Raw genomic sequence first — 20111 nt, 5'->3', positions numbered from 1 at the left:
TAAAATATGTTCAAATATTTCAAGGTGTGGTGCAACTGTGGATCTAAAATTGTTGAGGAAGCTCGGTCTCGTACGGACAGTCAGGACGACAGCTCTAAATATAAAGCTGCTTTAGGGTTGAGCGGTCTGAATTTAATGGAGCCACACTGCCAAACACTCACCGTCCCAGTGATGAAAGGACTTTATAATGAGGACAGAGCCAAAGTGCTCCTACTCGTCATCATCATCATCATCATCACTCCTACAATATTAGAGAAGGAAATGAGGAGTGGCTTCATGCCATCAGGGATGGACATTTCTCACGCAGGTATAAATGAGACATGGAAACTGTCACTGAGGACCAAAAGCCCCTAAAAGCCAATAAAGGCATTCCTCAACAAATCTGTGCAGTCAGCGGTGCACTATGTACCACCTGGGTGTCAGCCACAAGCCGGCCGTCCTCCAGCTACAGCCTCCTCTTCCTCCATGTTTCACAGAGCAGACACGCGACTCAGCTTCGAGGAAATGGAGGACGAGAGATTAAAGGACATGAGACCGGCAGCAGGGGAGCTGGTGGAGGTGAAGGTGGATGTACGCTCTGAAGATCTGGACTCCACCAGCAGGAACACGAGGCCTCTGATTCACGACAGGGATCCCAGAAGAGTCAACAGCAGCCTGAAGGTAACTGATGTGCACGGTCGGGACACGAAACACTAACAGAGAACACGCAGTACAGGAGACGAGCCGGGAACAGTTTGTCTCCGCGGTCCGGAGGAACTGAGATCAGAGACACAAACCTGCTGCAGACGCTGCACAAACTAAACCTGTCTGCCTCTGTGGAACCAGGTTCATACAAACTGAGCACAGAAGTGTGGTTTTAGATTATTGACGATTGTGAATAGGAAGACCAGCAGCATTTTTATCTCGTGTCCCACATACAGAGACGATGTCCCACATTTTGATGGGCTCTATAATTTCTAAATGTCAGAACTGCAGGACAGATGTTTGTCTAAAATCTGGACATGCAGCTGCATCCATCAGTGATGTCATCAACCATCAGTGATGTCATCGTTGGTTTGTGAACATTATGAATCCTCCAGTTCAGATTCTGTCCGTCACCATCTTGTTAGTTCGGAGCGGTTTGGAGCAGGAAGTGACCATATTTGGACGAGCTGGGGGAGGAGCCAGCGGTGGATCTGACCGATCTGATTGGAAACCTGACGATACTACGTCCCGCCCACCGATAGCTGTAACCTGACTGCACCACAGGCCTGTCAATCAAACAGACACGCCCCCAAAAACAGGTCTTCTTGAATCTTCTTTTCTAATGAATGAGGGATTATTTTCAGATGGACCTCCAGAAAACTAATAAGAAGGAGTGACTTTAGCTAACAACACCGAGATAACTGATGGACACATTTTATTCACTTTGGATTTGATGAGAGAAGTTGAATGGGAGTCTATGGAGCCGGAGGCTTTTTGGAGCCGACCTCTAGTGGCACTCGCTGGTATTGCAGCTGAAGACACTTCTGGATCAGAACCATTTTACAGACCTGAAGCTACGAACACTTTTATATCCAGTCTGTGTTTTATATCCAGTCTGTGTTTTATATCCAGTCTGTGGCTGCAACAGAGACGTTCTCTGAAACCTAAAGATGATTCTCAGTCACACAGCTCAGCAGATGGTTGTGGTAATAACCTCATTTACTGTGAAACTGCAGCTACCTTTTATGTTTACTGCCTTTTCTAAGTGTGAGGGTTCAGAGAGTTGCATTCAAATAGAAGGTATTTGTTTAGTTTTTATGTTCTATGTTCATCTCCCCATTAATAATATGTCCCACAAAGTCCAACACAAACAAACTCGCTGCCCCACGTTTAGAATCCGTGAAGCAGTCGGCATTAAAGTTGATTTACTCTCCTGGTGATCGTTTTTCAGTTCATACAACATCATGTGGAATCACATGTTAAATAAGAATCTGCTGCACAATACTGACATCAAGTGGGCATCATCACACACACACACACACACACACACACACACACACACAACTCATACATCATTCTCCAGCTGCATGTCAACTGTTTGTAATTCATATCATCCCTGACAACGTTCATACTCACAGTGTTTCTGTGTGTGTGTGTGTGTGTGTGTGTGTGTGTGTGTGTGTGTGTGTGTGTGTGTGTGTGTGTGTGTGTGTGTGTGTGTGTGTGTGTGTGTGTGTGTGTATCTGCAGGTCCAGTTTGAGGATGTGATTGCGGAGCCTCCCTCGGTGCGGAGCTTTGATGGAGTGTGGCTGTGGAGCTCCACCCTGTTCGAGGTGTCCAGACTGTGGTGCTACCGCTTCATCTCCCTCCTGCTGGCGCTGCCTCTCTCTCTGGCAGCAGGGCTGCTGTTTGCTGTTCTCAGCTGCCTCCACATCTGGTAGGACTGTTACACAGGAAAAGTGGTACACTCACAGCCAAGAATAAACATAAATAATGGTAAATAGGGATCATTTGGTAGAAGTGGTGATATACCTGCCTTCATTTCAGGAGTGAAGAAGAAGCTTTACTTCACTAAACAAGCCTAACGTTGTGTCCTGGTCCTCGTGTCCCTGCAGGCTGATCGTGCCCTCTGTGCAGCTCCTTCTCATCCAGATGCACTGGGTCCAGACGGTGTGGGCCGGCATACTGGACATCTTTATCAGCCCCTTCTTTTTCAGTGTTGGAAAGTGCTGCGGTCAAATCACCATCCATCTGGCAAAAGATGAAAACAGATAGAAAGAAAAACTGTGAGTAAATAACTGTAAGTAAATGTTAGTTTACAAATGAAGCTACAGAGAAAAATCAAGTGGGAACAGATTTCATACCAATTTCTGAGAAGAAAATGATGATCTGTAATTATTTTGTAGTTTTGCTCAACTGTTATTATATTTTGCATACTGACATGTTCATAAAACAAGACACTATAGAAAGAAAAATATTTATGAAAAAATGTCCCTGCTCTGAATGTAGAGACGGATTTTTGGGCCTTTCGAGGAGACACTGAAAAGTTCTCTGGATCTATTGAAAAAGGCTAAATTAGTGCTGTAATGAATGTTGCTATTGAATAAACAACATTTCAAATATGTTAAATAAAACTATTAACCACTTTCAACACTTGTTTTTAATTGAGTGTGCAGAGGGGGCTTTTTAAAACTGAGACAACAATCTGTGATGACATTATAAGACTTTTATCAACTTGGACTTAAAAATGTATAACAGAAAGACGCCTACATTAACAGGGAGGCTCTGACATTTAGCTTCATACTGGCTGATTCAGGAAAGGACTCAGGAGCAGGAGAGGTGTTGGTGGACTCAGGAGAGACTCGGAGACATCAAACAACTCTGGTGTCCAGCGGACTCCATGCTCGGCTCAGTTTGGGAATTATAGGATGAATCAAGACTGAAAGCTCCTCCAGTGATTAACGGTGTCAGATATGAATCAAGCCATGGCTGGAACCGCCACAATAATCAGATGCCACGGCGCCGCTAAATTAAATAAGGAGCATATCGAGACTGTAAATCACCGTCCAAAGCTCTGGATCCATGTGGAGTTTCCTGTGTGCTTAGTCTATATGATGAAGACTCGTGGACCCAAACTCACACAACAGAGAGCAGGTTGAAGAACAAAAGGTGATCTTTACTTACGAAGATGATCCAACACAAATCAACAAGGTTACAAAACTGAAAGAGACTCCAAGAAAACAGGAAAATTAAAAGCAACTGACAGCAAAACAGAAACAACAAACTGACAAGAAGAGGAGCAGAACAGGAAGTGTACTCTTGAGTGGCAGTAAGAAGGAAGGAGGAGGCATTGAGGCTTTAGTGGGAGCTGGTGAGGTGGGTGTGGCAGGGAGAAGAAGAGGTGATGGAGGAGTGGGTGGAGAGGACAGTGAGAGACACGGGCGGAGAATGAGGACAGGAACTCAAACAAGACCTGATAGCTTCAAAATAAAACACAAAAACAACAAAAAGATGATTGAAGGGCAGAAAACCAGCCCCGTGACAGTCACACAAAGGCAGCAGCAGCCTGAGTTATTGATACCTGCTCTCCTCATATTATGCTCTATGACTCTAACTATAGCTCTGAGAGGACAGCAGATAGGAGACCCTGGAGACGGACGTATGCCCACAGCGACTCCAGCTATTCCTGTCCGTCATGCCTATCTGGCCTCTGCTCTCCCCACCACCACGCCAAGAATACTCCTCTAATTGGCTTGGCACCGGAGCACATGTGCTCTGATCTCGTTCCACCTCGCTGCTCGTCTCTGTTTCGGCCACCGACGAACCGGGAGGAGGAATTCCAGTCGGTGCTCCGCAGTCACGCTTCCCGTGCTAATCTTACAACCAACTGATTGAGATAAACAGCAACAGAGAGCGGAGGGTGTGATGAGCATGTGTGCCCCTCTTCATAGGGACTACCCCCCCTCCATTTTCCTCTCTGCTTTTCCACAGCAGCAGTGAGTGAGTTTGTTTATATAACCCGCTGATAAAGAAAGCTGTGATTGATAGCAACAACTGCACAGCATGAGGAAGACTGAAGCCGTGTTTTATTTTGGGGGACTATTGAGTTTTATGTATTCACTCGAGCTAAAATCAGAGTGGCTTTGTGAGAGCTCGCTCTGTTTTACAACACAGTGTGAAACATTTAAATGACTGAGTCACTTTATTGTTATGATTGACAATATAAAAGTCAACATAATGATCAGAACATGAAAACAAAATGACATGTTTTTATTTTTCTCTCTGAGTTCCAATGATAGAGCAGCAGGTTCCTCAGTGTCCCCACAGATATGCTATCTGTTCTGGGGTATTGCATTTGTAATGAAACATTGGCAGCTGCAATATTGGCAGAACTTTACCAACAAATTCTCGAAATGAGTCTAGGAAATGAAGGAGACTCAATTTTACAATAAATATGTTGTTAAATAAAACCCAGCCATCAGAAAACCAGAACTACTGCCTCGCGGTTGTTCGACTCCGGTCACCACTCAAGTTGTAGTTTACATGCAAATTTGTTCAAACTCATTCAGATGGTTCGTACCAGTAAATGTTTTTGCCAAGTTTAAAGAAATTCCCTCAAGGCGTTCTTGAGAAATGGTGTTTACAGGAGCGGGAGGGATGGATGAGAGGTAGGTGAGGTCTCAGTGACCTTCACCTTTGACCTTTGATTTCCAAAATCTTATCAGTTAATTGTTGGTACCAAGTGAATATTTTTGCCAAACTGAAGAATTACCCTCGAGACGTTCTTGAGATATCGCGTTCATGACAATGGGACGGACGGATGATAAGACGTGAGGTCACAGAGACCTTGAACTTTGACCTTTGGCCACCAAACTGTAATCAGTTCACAAATAAGGTCAAGTGAACGATTTTGTCACATTTTAAAAAAAAAATTCAAAGGCGTTTCTGAGATATAATGTTCACTTGTTTGTGTTGAATTAGGGTCAAAGCGACCTTGAGCTTTGATCTTTGATCCCCAAAATCCAAACAGTTCTTTCTTTGTCTCATACGAATGGTTTTGCCAATTCTGAAGAAATTTCCTGACTGGGTTCTTGAGATATCGCGTTCACAACACGGAGATGTACGGATGTAAAACCTGAAAACAGGATTCCTCTTGATACGACGATCGCCGGCGTTTTCTGTGTAACAGCAGAGTGAATGAACATCATACTGTCATCTGCGTATATTTGATTGTCTGTCTTGTTGTACACTTTACATGTAATCATATAAAAACATTCTTCTCAAATTAAGTTCAGTCTTCAGACGCCACCCAGAGTCGCAGTGTGTTTGTTCCCCTCCTCACTGAGGTGGAAGTTAGTGCCGCCGTGTAAACCCGGCCCAGTCAGCCCGACAGCCCGGTGTGAAATGTGACACAGCCCTGGGTTCTCCTTTAAGGCATTCCTGTTCCGTGTGTGTGCATCACATTGTGAGCATGTGTGTACACTCTCCCCTGTGTGTGTGTGTGTGTGTGTGTGTGTGGGGGGGGGGGGGGGGGGGGGGGCCTCCGTTTTTACCAGGACGTCTGCGGCAGCTGTCCTCTGGCATGTCAGTGGGAGCGTCACAGCTGTGATTCGGGTCAGAGGCGGACCGAGGCGGCTGCAGTCTGATCCAGGAAGGTTCTGTCCTCACTGTGTCCTGCCCGTCCAGGACCGTCGGCCCCACCATGGCGGATCAGTACCAGTACAACGCCAACGAGGAGAAGATCGTGAAGGACAGCCACACCAAGGAGATCGATCTCATTAACAGAGACCCCAAACAGATCAATGAGGACATAGTGAAGGTTTGTGCAGCATGAATACAACTTATAAAGTTGAAGAACGTAACACTCGTCTCTGCATGAGTGGAAACAAGAAGAAAATGCATCAAGTGGTTTCTGGGAACAAAGACAGGAAAACAGGTTGTTGTACGGTCCGAAAAATCCCTAAATAGACTGCGAGTTATTCCTGCTGCTGCTGCAGAGCACTGAGGTTATTTTGGGAAAGGGTGGAGGAGCTGGAAACTGATACTCTGTCTGTGTCTCATTTATGTTACTGTGATTGTTGCCATGTTATCATCAGAAAATATCTTGAATTTATAGGTTGTATTATTTGGGATTGAAAGGGGTCAATGTAAACATGGTCAAAGGTGGTAAATTATGGGTTATGAGTAAATCATACTGTATGTTGAGTGTGTGCATGGTTCACTTTGGAATAATTTATACATACTCTGAAAAGTATGCACTGATAACGATAAATAATTACACATGTTTAAACTGCAAGGTTAGTTAAACTTTCTCCTGAAAGTCTCGTCAATCTTTTTTGTCGACATGCCAATTTTATGTCTTTGCCTTTTCATATGTTTCAAAACACATCGCTAAAAGTCAGGGAATCTCATCTTTTGAGGAATCCAGTGGACATGAGTCTATTTATTCTGAAGATTACTGATTTATTTTGCAGAATTTGACTTTAACAATCTAAAAGAGGCCCAGTCAGTGCAGACAAACTATAAAACATGAGTACATGTTCATTTTTCACTCAGAGGACAATCCCTGCTGTGTCTACAGAAACCCACTTGCTATTTCTCACACCGATCCAGCAGTCTGGCAGCCAAGAAAAGGTTTTTTTTAGGTGTGCAGGGCGTCTGCCTGCTGTAATTACTGACAAGTTAATTGACATTTTATAGATGAGAATGCAACAACTGGGACCAGGTGGCACGCCCTGAAAACGAACAACAGATTGGACTGCCGTGAATTTAACATCAACCTCCTCCGGCCAGGACAAAATGTGCAGGAATAAAGCTCTTAGAAGGATTCAGATGCAGCTTTAAAAGCCTACAACTGTACAAGTTTCTCAGCATAGATTTGACCCGAACACTGCAGCTTCAAAAAACATTAAGTCTATATTTAACATTGTAAAGTGCACATTACTCTGAGCCCACTGAGGTCTGCTGCTGGGAGACAGAGAAAAGCACTGTGGCCTCAGGGATCTGTATTAATGAAAGGCTTCTTCAATCTCTTATCAGGTGGAGTTTGAGGATGTCATTGCAGAGCCGGATGGCACACACAGCCTGGACGGGGTGTGGAAGCTCAGCTACACCACCTTCACCGTGTCCAAATACTGGTGCTACCGCGTCCTGTCCGCGGTGTTCGGCATCCCCGTCGCTCTGCTCTGGGGCTTCCTGTTCGCCTGCATCTCCTTCTGCCACATCTGGGCTGTGGTGCCCTGCATCAAGAGCTGCCTGATCGAGTCGCAGTGCGTCAGCCGCATCTACTCCCTCTGCATCCAGACCTTCTGCGATCCCTTCTTCGAGGCCCTGGGCAAGATCTTCAGCAGCGTGCGCGTGGCGCTGCGCAAAGAGGTCTAAAAAAACCCTCAGACAGTTGTGTTTACAGTATGATTGGATGAAGTGTGCAATCTTTTTATACACCAGAAGATCAGTCCTGGCATCCTGCTCACTCCCTGATCCTCCTCCTCCTCCTCCTTCAGTAACACTCTGCTCCCCACCCTCCCGTTCCCGACATGCCCGGTGTGTCTTTTGCAAGCAGAAGTTGTGTGACAGCTGCAGCAGGCATCGTTGGTTCTGTGACAGCTCAGGTTCTCCCGGAGAGCTCGGTGCTCCTCGCTGACGGAGGAGAGGACCGCATGCCACGAGGAGGCTCCGCCCTCATTCATGAAACCACAGAAGGCTCAGACAGTGACTACCTGCTCACACTAAATGAACTCCCTCCACTGCTGCAGCTGTGGATGATGCTGCCTGTATGCATTACATTTGGCCTTTCTTTAAAGTTATATCGAAGCTGTGTCTGGTATTGTTTTACTCATCTTTAAATTTAATTTAATCATATTTTTAAACCCCGTACAGAATGAAAGAATTGAATTTATCACAGTTGTACAGCATCGTCTGATTTAGCTCCTCTAAAATATATTCTGATATATTTTCCCTCCTTCTTAATTATTTAATGACTTTACAGAAACTAACAGACTTTTTGGAAGACTTGCACATGTAGAAGTTTGGAACCAGTCATGCAAATAATCTTCTGTGTCCTTCTACCAACGTGTGATGAGTGGAATATTAAACATACTTGCTTGCATATTTCCATCAAGGTTGTGTAAACAAGTGTGGACCAAACTGCTGATGAGAAAAGTAAAAACTCTCCAGAAGACCTGTGTGTGTGCTACTTGGATAAAAACGTACTATATCTTTATTACTATTGAGTTCCTGCGCAGTAGAAATGATCTACGAGATGAGACAGTTTAAAACAGAAGTGCGTTTGGAGTGTGTGTTCTTTGTGAAAGCGCCAGTCATCCTGAAGCAGCGATCTGTGAACTGTGACCCACTAGAGGCTGCTGTTGTGTATCTTTTATGTCCTTTTCTTTTTGTGTCCAAGAGCTCTGATGGTTTCAGTCACCGCACCCTTCGTTGTTTACAACCTGCCCGTATCTCTTTCTTTTCCTCAACAAGAAAACACACAGTAGGAGTTTATAAGGTTAGGTCATAGAATTATTGTGATTAATGAACCGTAAACTGCAAAATTAGTGAGCAACAGTGATTCATTATTCATAAGAGCATATTGTGCACATTCAGCTGAATTTGAAGCTAAATTCTCGTCATATAATGAATATTGAAATAAATGAGACCTACAGTATGTGGTAAATTCACACAGTTCAACTCTGTAACTCCAAAGATATTTATGAATCTTAAATTCCAGGTTGAATCAGCTGAGGCAGTTTAAAAATCAGACATCAGCAGTAAACTAATTATGGTGTTATTGAATGAGCTGAGAGAAAAAACTAGAAATGATATATGAAAATGTTTAACTTAAGCAAAAATGAATCAAATTCTCCACAAATTAAAATCTCAAAATTTCTACCGTTTTCTTTTTAGCCTCCTGCAAATTATTAATAAAACAGATGTGTGCACATAAGCTGCCATACATATTCATCTTGTAAGAAGTGAAAATTACTTCTAAATGACCTGTTCTAATCACAAAATGTATGTTTAATGTAATCCCAGAAGGTTGGGCCTTTTAAAGATTTATATTTTAATGTATTCATCCAGATATGATACTTTTCATATGATTAAATAGATTCTCGTAAAAATACCAAATAAAGTACCAAATAAAAAATATAGCTGTTAACAGTATGACCCAGTTAAATATTCGCACAATAACTAACCTGTGTGGCGCTTATATGATCACTCATTACAGATTCAAGGCCATGTTTTGTGTACTTTGTTGCGGTATAATAATTTAAGCTGATAGAGATACTAAAGAAACTAAAGAGTTAAAAAAAATAACGTTTGAAAGTTGAGTCAACATCAGTCTCAGCGTCTTAACTACAAGAGAACAATCAGAGAGCAGAGAGAGAAAAGAGCAGCATGGAGAGACAACAGACCATAAACACTGGGCAGGTCGGAGGGACGACTGACAGCCAATCAGAAATACGGCCGTCCAGAGAAACCTGCAGGAAGGTGAAGGGAGAGGGAACAGAGAGGAAGAACAAACTACAGGAGATGTTAATGAAACATAAACACATGAAGAATGAAACAAACTGAAGTGAACAGTCTGAACGTCATAAATTTACTGCAGGGACATTGTGTTGGAGAGTTTTCTTCAGGTCCCTCCTCATTACTGACAATGATAATAAATGTGCTTTTATTAATATAACAAATGGTTCAGAGCCTAATATTCTTTCTTTAAAAGCAACTGAATAAACAACAACCTCATACTTCATATTAGCTTTGCAACAAACAATGCTGCGTCGTCAAAGTTTGAACGTTCTTGTTAAACCTCCAGATCCACTGCAGGTCACTGCTGCTGTCTGCATGATGCAGCTGCCAAAAGTCATCCACACCCGAGCGTTGGTTGGGTCTGTTCGGGAGGCACACGCAGCTCTACAGTTACAGAACAAACAACATGAATTTTACATGTGCAAAACCTTCACGTGACCAAACAAACACACACACACACACACACACACACACACACACACACACACACACACACACACACACACACACACATGCGTATGTGTTCCCAGGTAAAACGTGGTTTCCAATTTACATCCAACTGGCATATTGTTCCCACGTTGCCATCTGTTACTACATGTGGAAAACATGAATCATGCATGTGGTAAACATGCGTCATACATGTGGTAAACATGTATCATACAAGTGGTAAACATACGTCATACATGTGGTAAACATGCGTCATACATGTGGTAAACATACATCATACAAGTGGCAAACATGCATCATGCATGTGGTAAACATGCGTCATACAAGTGGCAAATATACGTCATACATGTGGTAAACATGCGTCATACATGTGGTAAACATGCATCATGCATGTGGTAAACATGCGTCATACATGTGGTAAACATGCATCATGCATGTGGTAAACATGCATCATACATGTGGTAAACATGCATCATACATGTGGTAAACATGCATCGTGCATGTGGTAAACATACATCGTACATGTGGTAAACATGCATCGTGCATGTGGTAAACATGCATCGTGCATGTGGTAAACATACATCGTACATGTGGTAAACATGCATCGTGCATGTGGTAAACATGCATCGTGCATGTGGTAAACATACATCGTACATGTGGTAAACATGCATCGTGCATGTGGTAAACATACATCATACATGTGGTAAACATGCATCATACAAGTGGTAAACATGCGTCATACAAGTGGTAAATATACATCATACATGTGGTAAACATGGGAAACTCGTGTTTTTTTTGTGGAAGGATAATTAGTGTAAATAAAAAGGTCATCAGTCCACTTTTTTTGTTGCTTTCCTTTTTTATTTGTTTTTGAATCTTTCGTTAAATCTCTACAGTGACAGTGGTGACGTCTCACATTGAACATGATCTCAAGTAACACGTTACACGTATGCAAACCGCTGCAGATGGAACAAAGTGAACAACATGGAACACGATATTTAGAACAGAAGAACAGTTTTTATCATAACACGGACCGATACGAGCCACGAGCGCCGATGGTGCAGGAGCTGAATCCACCGGGTGTTCGGCCGAATGCTTCCAAATCCTTCTCTGCTCCTTCTACACCGTGAACACATACTGTAAATACAGAATATTCTGCACATGTAACACAGGAGAGGTGTAAAAATAAAGCTACAAAAACATTGATCTCATTATCCAGCCTCGTCCATGATTATCTCTTCAGTCTGAATGATAAACATGTCGCCTCTTTAATAATAATCTGTCGAGCATTTCTCTCTTCCTGCTTCACGCTGAGATAAAAGAATGAAGACTTTTGCTGTTTTCTGCTTCTGGACTGGAGCAGCGAGCCGTGCAGGTATCCGGAGGAGCGGCGGGATATTTCACGGGCGACTGAAGGCTGAGAGGGCAGCAGCTCATGTGGTGGAAGTCTGTGTGATGCTCCTCTGACTGCTGGTGCTCTTCATGGCGAAGGTGGACGAGTTGCTCTTGTGACTGGAGTCAAAGTCTCGCTCGCAGCGGCACTGATGGGACGACTTGAGGTAGCTGGTGGAGCAGCACAGAAAGTTCTGCCTGAGGTCCTGGAAAAGATGTCCGGCGAAGCACATGTAGATCCAGGGGTTGCAGCAGCTGTTGAGGCTGGCCAGCAGCATGGAGATGATGAAGGGCATGGCTGCAGGGGAGGAGACAGAGACAGGAGTCACTATGGGGCGATGGAGGAAGGACAGATTTACACTTTAAACACCAGATTTAATTTTATAATTCAACAAATAATAGTGTTTGTGCCATTTTAGTCATTTTTAGTGAGAAAAAGTATCACAAACATTCTTGGTTCACGCACTCGCATCTTATTTTACTTGTTTGGACTCACATCTTCATCTCAAAAGACCTTTTTGGTGGCAGACATTTTGACTTTTCACAGTGGAGACAGCCCAGGAGGAATTAATGAGGCTCCATTGTGCCAGTGAGTCATGACTCAGCACGAACAAACGCAGAGCCTCCACTAAAGAAAAGTCGAAAATGCTTTTTTGAACAAAGTGTAGTGATGGCAGCAGAATAACTGAATAACTTTCACCTGACTTTTCATGCAGCACCACCATGAGGCTGATGTTTGGGGTTTTGAACATTTAAATAAATGTACGCCCATCAAAAGGATGAATTTGAACAACTTCAGTCGTGTCCAGATTTTCACCCAGAGAAATGTCCAGGTTTTTTAGACTTTTCAAAAGTTTGACTAGATATTTACAAAACCAAAGACAGTTGTAATAAGAGTTTAGAGCTATTTCCCAGTGATTGCACGCTACTATATGCTAACATGGTGATCAGGGTGAACATACAGCGTATTTTCTGTATCTACAATTACACAGATGTTCCTGACTGCCAACTGCAGTGCACACAACTCTTGTGAGAACAAACTGGTTTGAAAAGTGTAAAAAAAAAAAACGTTTTCAATGAGCAGCCATTTGTTTCCAGCTCAGTGAGAGTCTCTGCTGTGTTACTGTCCTCTGATCTCTGTGTGTCTCACTGTGGGCGGAGCTCCAGCTCTGCTGTGTTTGTGTCCTCTGATCTCTGTGTGTCTCACTGTGGGCGGAGCTCCAGCTCTGCTGTGTTTGTGTCCTCTGATCTCTGTGTGTCTCACTGTGGGCGGAGCTCCACCTCTGCTGTGTTTGTGTCCTCTGATCTCTGTGTCTCACTGTGGGCGGAGCTCCACCTCTGCTGTGTTTGTGTCCTCTGATCTCTGTGTGTCTCACTGTGGGCGGAGCTCCACCTCTGCTGCAGTGACACAGTGCAGAGCAGACAGAAGTGAAAATATAGCAAATATACCGCCCAAGTAAGTCTACGTGTAGAAAACCCTGCATGTTGATCTGCAGGTTGGAGACCTGATTCAGAAAGTTTCGATCGGGAGAAGTGGAAACGCAGCGGTGATTTATTACGCTGAGGAACCTGCAGTCGCATGCTGGATGACATTTACACAACGCCAACTCCACCATCCAACTGCCATTTGGCAAATCTGTAATTGCTTCGTATCCTGTAGTTAACCTCTTCTTACTGATTGTTAATCTTTCTCCTGCTTCTCTAAGGTTTCTCTAATGACGCTTCCCCAGCGGGAACCAGAACTGTTCGATGGAAATGATCTCTGGAAGAGCATCAAAGTCGCACCCGTGATTGATAAGAACTGACGGGGGTCACATTCATGAGTTCAGATGGACTTCTTTTACACTGTCGTAAGTTTTATAATCTACTTTGTGCGACTGCTGGAATACAGAGAAAGATGGACGAACAGTGCAAAAGACCAACTAAAAGTAATCGAGCATTTATAAGAGAGGAGCAGAGCACCGCCGGGACCTAATTCCAGTGATAGGAGGAACTGTCATGGAAAAGTCTTCAGTGAATTAGTTCTCAGCGTCTTTCGCAACCGAGTGATGAATCACAGAGCAAATGAAAAGACAGAATAATCGTCCCCTGGGTGGTAAATAGGTCGGTCGATCACGGCTAATGCTGGCTAGCTCAAAGGACTCGTCGGCGATTCATTAACAAGAGCACTTCGTGCTGGTTGTGGATCCCCAAAGGTAAATAAGCATTAACGCTTATCTCATTTGGAAGTGAAACTTTGTAGGTGAAATCTCTGCAGAGCTTTTTTCTTTTCTTGTGGGGAAACGTGAAGTGACCTTTAAAAATGTACCACTGGTTGAACTCCATCGAGCACTTAATGCAGATCGATAGAGTCGCTGAGTCAGCGGCTCAGCGGGGACATGTTTGTGTTCACACTTTTCTTTTGGGAAGTTGTGTGAGTGTCTTCGTCCGCCAGGTTTAACCTTCCGCTGGTTTTGTCCTCCACATAATGAAATCTGTCTGGCGGTTAAATGTGAAGTCACAGGCGCCGCCGATGTCCGTCTCCGAGACTGTAGAGGAACGGGGCATTTCACCGTCCTCTGACATTTCCCAGAAACCGTCATGATGAGGCTAATCGGGTGCTAGAGACGGTAAACGTCCTGTCTGTGAAAGGTCCTGGCTGCTTCATGTCATCTCAGGCTGGTAGAGAGGATTTATCAAAGCGCTTCGGAGGAAGTTGGAATATTAAAAATTAGACTGATCGGCTTGATGCAGATATTTTATTGAAGTTTCAAATGTTTTGGTTGAAGGAAAGGTTGGATTTCTTGACGAGAGTTATAAGAAAGTTGATGCCTGTGATGTCACTCTGGTATCAGTCTTCTCATCCAACTCGGTGCAAGAAAACAAACATTTCACAAAGGATCGATCTGTTTTCTTTAAATTTGGAGAAATTGTTCATCCAGTTGCAGACGGTCTGTTTGCCATAAGTCTCGTAAACATTGATTCCACCTGAATTATCTATTTTATTCTCACTGATTGCTACTCTTCCACTAGAATACAAACAGTTTTAAAGGTCCAGTTTCCACGCCACCAATACTTAAACGATTAAAACCATGACCTTTAACCTGACATTAAAAACTGCTCCTATAACTCCTGAACCTGATGTGAAGCTGAGACTCTTCATCGTTAGCTGAATGTCTTTTCGAGCCGGTCTCTTCCCGGACTCCCGTCTCTGACTCTAATGGACACTTTAATGTGAACACACACAGGTGACCCTGCAGTCGGCCTTCTGTACACAAACACTGGCACGTGTCCCGACCGACTGCTCCCCTCAGAGAGCTGCTCCGGTGCAGACAGCAGCCTCCTCCCTTCACCGAGTCAATAACTTTCTGTTTCATTCACAGGCTGAAGCACTTTCTTTTTTTTGTGGCTCCTGTTGCTCTGAATATTACAGAGAAATGTTGTGTCAGCGCCGGTTTCCGTTTCATCCAGACATCCAGCAATATGCCTCCTGCTGCAATCCACCAGTTTACTGTCAGCTGAGTGGGAAGAGTTGGTGTGAACAATGCAGGAGGGTGAAAGTGGCATGTTTACTCTGTGCTCTTCAAGGAACATCCTGACATTATTGTCTCACTCTAGTTTCTAACTGTTGGAGAAAGGTTCCTTTTTTAGATTTGTTGTCTGAGCAAAAATGAAGTGATGGAAACTTGGAGAGCAACAACATTTTCTGCAAATCCCTTTCAATAAATTGCTGAAATATTATTTACTTTTTCCAGTAAAACAACAAACAGAGAAATTAAAGCCTCTCCTGAATAAACACATCCTCACTTTTCACATGAATAATATTTGTGCATTCATATTTATTGAGGAACGCTTTCAGATGTGCAGACACACCGTGGTACAAACCTGTTGTGATGTGGGTGTGGCACCACAGATCGATCCAGCCCGCATACAGTAGATGGCTCTTTAGTCGCCTCTTGTGGTTAAATGTCAACGTACCCCACAGGCACCAGGAGAAGCTGCTCAGCGCGCCGAGGCGCACACTAATTTAATTAATGATTAACCGTCAGTCTCTGCAGCGGGAGGAGGGTCGGAGGGAACCCGACAAACCCTCCTGCAGATTCTGCTCTAAAAGCTCCAAACAATCATGTTTCCAACTGCACAACATTAGAATAGAGAGTTTACATTTGTCCAAATAGTTTTCCGGACCTGCCTCTCCAGTCAGACACGTGCGCAGGTGATGTTGTACTATATTTGTCCTTAAAATCGAAAAACATAAACTCAAAATTTGGCCACGTGTGTGTTTGCAATTCCAAACATTTTTGTTTAACCAGCTGGATGAAACAGTCGCACCGCGCTCTGACGTCATCACCCTGACAGTAAAACAGCACAGTCCGGTTCTCCTTTTGTCAACTAGAACTCTCCAGTGTCCAAACCACCTCAATAAGAAGAAGAATATGTAAATATACGCATCTAAAAATGTGTTTTTGCTGTGTCAGTCCAACCGGCTAAACTCGCGCTCCTCTGATATGCAAATCAAGAAGATGAGCAGTTACAAATTTCAATTCATTTCCACTGAACTCTTCTGTAAAATGTGCATCAGGATTAAGAGCTGTTTCAGGATGTTCCACGTGCGTAATGACTGCAGCACATCAGCACGCACGCTCGAGGCTGTAAATATTAAAGTTTCAAACTCAACTCACCCTCACGAGGAGCTGCCGGATCCCACGCGGACCACATCTGGACGGAGAAGAAGGGGGTCCAGCAGACGATGTAGGCCACGACGATGACAAACGTCATCTTCACGGTGGTGATCTTGGCCTTGGAGATGAGCCGGACGCTGCTCACGCGGGCCAGAGTGTTTACTTTGGACGTTTTGGGAGTCAGGTTTATACACTGCTCCCGTCTGGTCTTCAGTTTAAAGTTTTGCCATATTTTGAAGCTTATCAGCCCGTAACACAGGCTGAGTATCGCCACCGGGATGATGTAGATGGTCAAGCTGATCCAGGTGATGTAAGCTTTGGCTCCCCAAGGCTTCACGAAGTCGCCCCAGCAGTCGTACACTCCCGACCCGGCCGAGCCCACCTCTGTGAGGGAGAAGATGAACATCTGCGGGACGCTGAAGAGCAGACTCAGGGTCCAGGAGAATATGACATAGAACCGGTCCTTTCTCCGGTGCAGAGACCGGAGAGGCTGACAGATGGCCAGACACCTGTCCACGGACATCAGAACCAACATGTACGTGGAGGCAAACATCCCGACGACCTGCAGGTACTTCACCAACCTGCACAAGAAGTCCGGTCCGTAGAAGCGAAACGTGATGTCCCAGATAAGTTGAGGGAGAACTTGAAAGATCGCCACGACGAGATCCGCGATGCTCAGGTGCTTCATGAAGTAATACATGCGCGACTGGCTGTGCTTGGTGGTGTGGATGGCCAGCAGGACGCACAGGTTCCCCGCCAGCGCCAGGAACAGCACCAGGGCGAGCACCGTCACCTCCACCTTCGCCACCTCCTCGTTCCGCTTCAGAGGGTTCGTCTGATTCGCACCGCCGGTCCCGTTGAACAGACTCGAGTTCCTCCCGGACTCGGGGAACTGCCAAATGTCACTTTGGTTAGAAATACTCTCCATTGCCGCAGTCTGGTCCTCTGCAGATGCGTCAGGTTGTGCAGTCATGAACGGCTCAAACTGCCACCTGGTTGGAGCCAAAGTCTTCCCCGCGTCCTCACAGGTGACAAGACGAAGGGTGAGTTATGATCAGGCTCAAAACATATTTCTGAAATATTAAAAGAAGGAATAAACTTTCTCCTGCATCTCAATCACACATGCTTTTTTTTTTTTTTTTTTTAAACTGAGGATGTGTGAGAGAGAGGAGCAAATGTTCCCACTTATCTAAATATCAAAAACATTAGAGAAAATGTCAGAGTCAAAGGAAAAATAAACCTACAATGTAGAACCGGGAAAGAAGAAATCTGGTATGAAATATGTGAGATAAATCTAATTCTCCAAAATCAAAATCATAGTATCTGCAAAAAAAGAAGAGAAAAAAAAAATGAAAATTAAAATGTTAAAATGAAAGAAGCCGCAGGGATGTGAAGCTCCATCACCCTCTGAGAGGAATGACCAGCACCACAGCACGTAAGCCCTTATTATAAGCAGGAACATTGTTGTCCTTCTCATCCTCACCGCTAGGTGGCCAACTACTCAAGAGTGACACCGCAGCTCGGAGCACCGACCATCCTCATCCTCATAAATCCGGAGATCGGCTCTCTATCACGGATCTCATTTCATAACCAACTACAATCAGTTGTTACATGAGACGTGAAGTGGAATTACAAAGTTGTTCACACTGAAGCTGAAAACATGGTGATAAAGAAGATGAAGATATCGTCACATCGTGCAGTCTTTATTCTGTTCTTGGAAGAGTCACAGAGCTCCGTTTGGAAAACACGTTTTTATTCAATAATTCGATAAATGCATAAACTGAGGGGCCGATGGGAGTTAAGATAATTAAACTAGAGGTAATTGGCATTATTGAAATTAATTTGTAGTGCTTGGAAATGAAAACATGATTAATTGCAGTGTTAATATTATGACTAAAAAAACAAACAAACAAAAATAATTCAGATTATATTCATAAAAAAGACAGCTAAAAAAAACGTGCACTTTTTTTATGTCATGCTTCAAATGTTAATGAGTTCAACAGTGTGACGTCATCAAGGCGCCTCCCTCTCAAACTGATCTGATGATGAAATCGAGGATGATTTCGCTGGCACATAAAATATTTCAGCCTTGAGTTGTTGTTTGATTTTTTTCAGGAGGGGCAGTGAGACCGGAGGGAGGTCTGCACACATGTTCCTGGAAAACCTCCCTGTGTGCTGTCAACATGTGCTTTTCATTGTCCGTATCAGAAGACATCTCAGACCTGATGCTTTCAGCTTCAGGGGAAAAATCCTCACTGATCTTTTGAGGATTCAAACAAACTGTTCGACATGAAGAGAAGGATATAAATCTTTCTGCAGTCGATTTTGCTTGAGTGACAAAGAAAACGCTTCTACTGTTTGAATTCCATCTTGTACTGATGATAATCACATTATCATAAAAGACAGTAATGATTTTTTTTTTTACCATCACGAGGGGAAGAAAACTATTAAATGTTGTATAATTCCCTCGTTAATGTCTCACATTCCTCTGAACACATATTTCTTCCTTCTTCCCTATTATGCTGCCAAATGAAATGCAGCTGCCAAAGGTGATTATTATCACTGAAGGTGAAGGATTTTAACAATCAACCGTGAAACATGAATTTAGAATAAAGCAGAATTTAAGGAAGTATGGGTGTAAAGGATTTGAAAAATTAATCTACATGTTAAAATACAAATTTTAATCCTGTTTTATTGCCCTGTGGTACAGAAATAGAAATAAATAGGAGCAAGATTTATATACTGAATAATTTTTAGCAGCCCTGTGGTCTAAAAACACTGGAAACGCTCCTTTATATGATTTATCAGCTACAGCTACACCGATGCTAAGATCATTAGAAGTTCTGGAAAGTGGGATTTGTGTGCTACCGTGCTGCTCTTTAAATTTCCAACAACACAGTTGAAGGGAACCTTGTGGTAAAGTTTTCTGTGCCAGAGACCCCCCCCCCCCCCCCCACACACACACACACCTTGCATCCCCCCCCCCCCCGCCCCTTCTCTGTGGCTTCAGGCCTGGAAAATGGCAGCCACCCCAGAATCTCAGAGCTGTATAACATCAAGACCGACGATGATTTAGCAGAGACGAGAAATGAAGGAGACAAGGACAAAAAAAAAAAAAAAAAAGAATAATGAGACATTGACATCTCATGACTCCCAAAGAGTGAAGATATCTAATGACCTCGCGAAATGAATTTCTGGTGAGCCACAAAGAAATGAGTCAACATGCAAGTGATAAACAGTCTGAAAAATAATAACAATGAAATGACAAGTGGAACCGTCCCAGTGTCACAGAGACGGTTCAGAGTCAGAGCATCGATGGAGTTCTGCAGGAAGTGATGAGAGCTCATTGTGCGGTGGGAGTCGTAGATGAGGAGTTAAACGACGTGAGGAGATGACTGAGAGTCAGAGGGAGGAGGAAAAACTAAAAGCAGGTTCATCACAGTTTATTGACACCGTCAAGCTGAAGTGGCCTCAGAGTTTCTAAGTTACTCTGAATGTGACAGAGGATTTAGACAATGCGTTATGAAGTCTGGGTGAAACTCCTACTACATAAAGACGTCTGCAGATATTACAGTAATAATACATTTACGGTTGGAGTTGTGCAGAATAATCTGTGTCCTG

The 20111-nt window shown here is 43.7% G+C and overlaps 3 protein-coding genes across 4 annotated transcripts; 2 read left to right on the top strand and 1 right to left on the bottom strand.

Annotated features, from left to right (window-relative positions):
* The first annotated feature begins 504 nt into the window (after positions 1-504).
* LOC138199106 (caveolin-2-like) lies at positions 505-2739 on the top strand. The gene is made up of 3 exons (XM_069151055.1): positions 505-660; positions 2214-2401; positions 2580-2739. The coding sequence occupies exons 1-3, from the start codon at positions 505-507 to the stop codon at positions 2737-2739; spliced, it is 504 nt and encodes a 167-aa protein (XP_069007156.1).
* A 3302-nt stretch (positions 2740-6041) lies between these two features.
* Positions 6042-8644, top strand: cav3 (caveolin 3). 2 transcript variants are annotated; one of them, XM_069153935.1, is made up of 3 exons: positions 6042-6283; positions 7504-7839; positions 7968-8644. In XM_069153935.1, the coding sequence occupies exons 1-3, from the start codon at positions 6167-6169 to the stop codon at positions 7968-7970; spliced, it is 456 nt and encodes a 151-aa protein (XP_069010036.1). In that variant the 5' UTR covers positions 6042-6166; the 3' UTR covers positions 7971-8644. The 2 variants fall into 2 exon arrangements, with proteins under 2 accessions (XP_069010036.1, XP_069010025.1); XM_069153924.1 differs by having other exon boundaries at positions 6043-6283; positions 7504-8644.
* A 2650-nt stretch (positions 8645-11294) lies between these two features.
* oxtra (oxytocin receptor a) lies at positions 11295-17886 on the bottom strand. Its single transcript, XM_069153911.1, has 2 exons — positions 16491-17886; positions 11295-12127 (listed from the first exon to the last, which is right to left on the bottom strand). The coding sequence occupies exons 1-2, from the start codon at positions 17461-17463 to the stop codon at positions 11871-11873; spliced, it is 1230 nt and encodes a 409-aa protein (XP_069010012.1). The 5' UTR covers positions 17464-17886; the 3' UTR covers positions 11295-11870.
* Positions 17887-20111: the final 2225 nt, after the last annotated feature.

The sequence above is a fragment of the Embiotoca jacksoni genome, unplaced genomic scaffold (assembly GCF_022577435.1).
Source record: "Embiotoca jacksoni isolate LCO1_2020_lvr unplaced genomic scaffold, fEmbJac1.0.p SCAF_1, whole genome shotgun sequence".
In the NCBI taxonomy this organism is placed as follows: domain Eukaryota; kingdom Metazoa; phylum Chordata; class Actinopteri; family Embiotocidae; genus Embiotoca; species Embiotoca jacksoni.
Note: the sequence above shows the minus strand (reverse complement) of the source record. Positions and strands in the feature narration are given on the sequence as shown.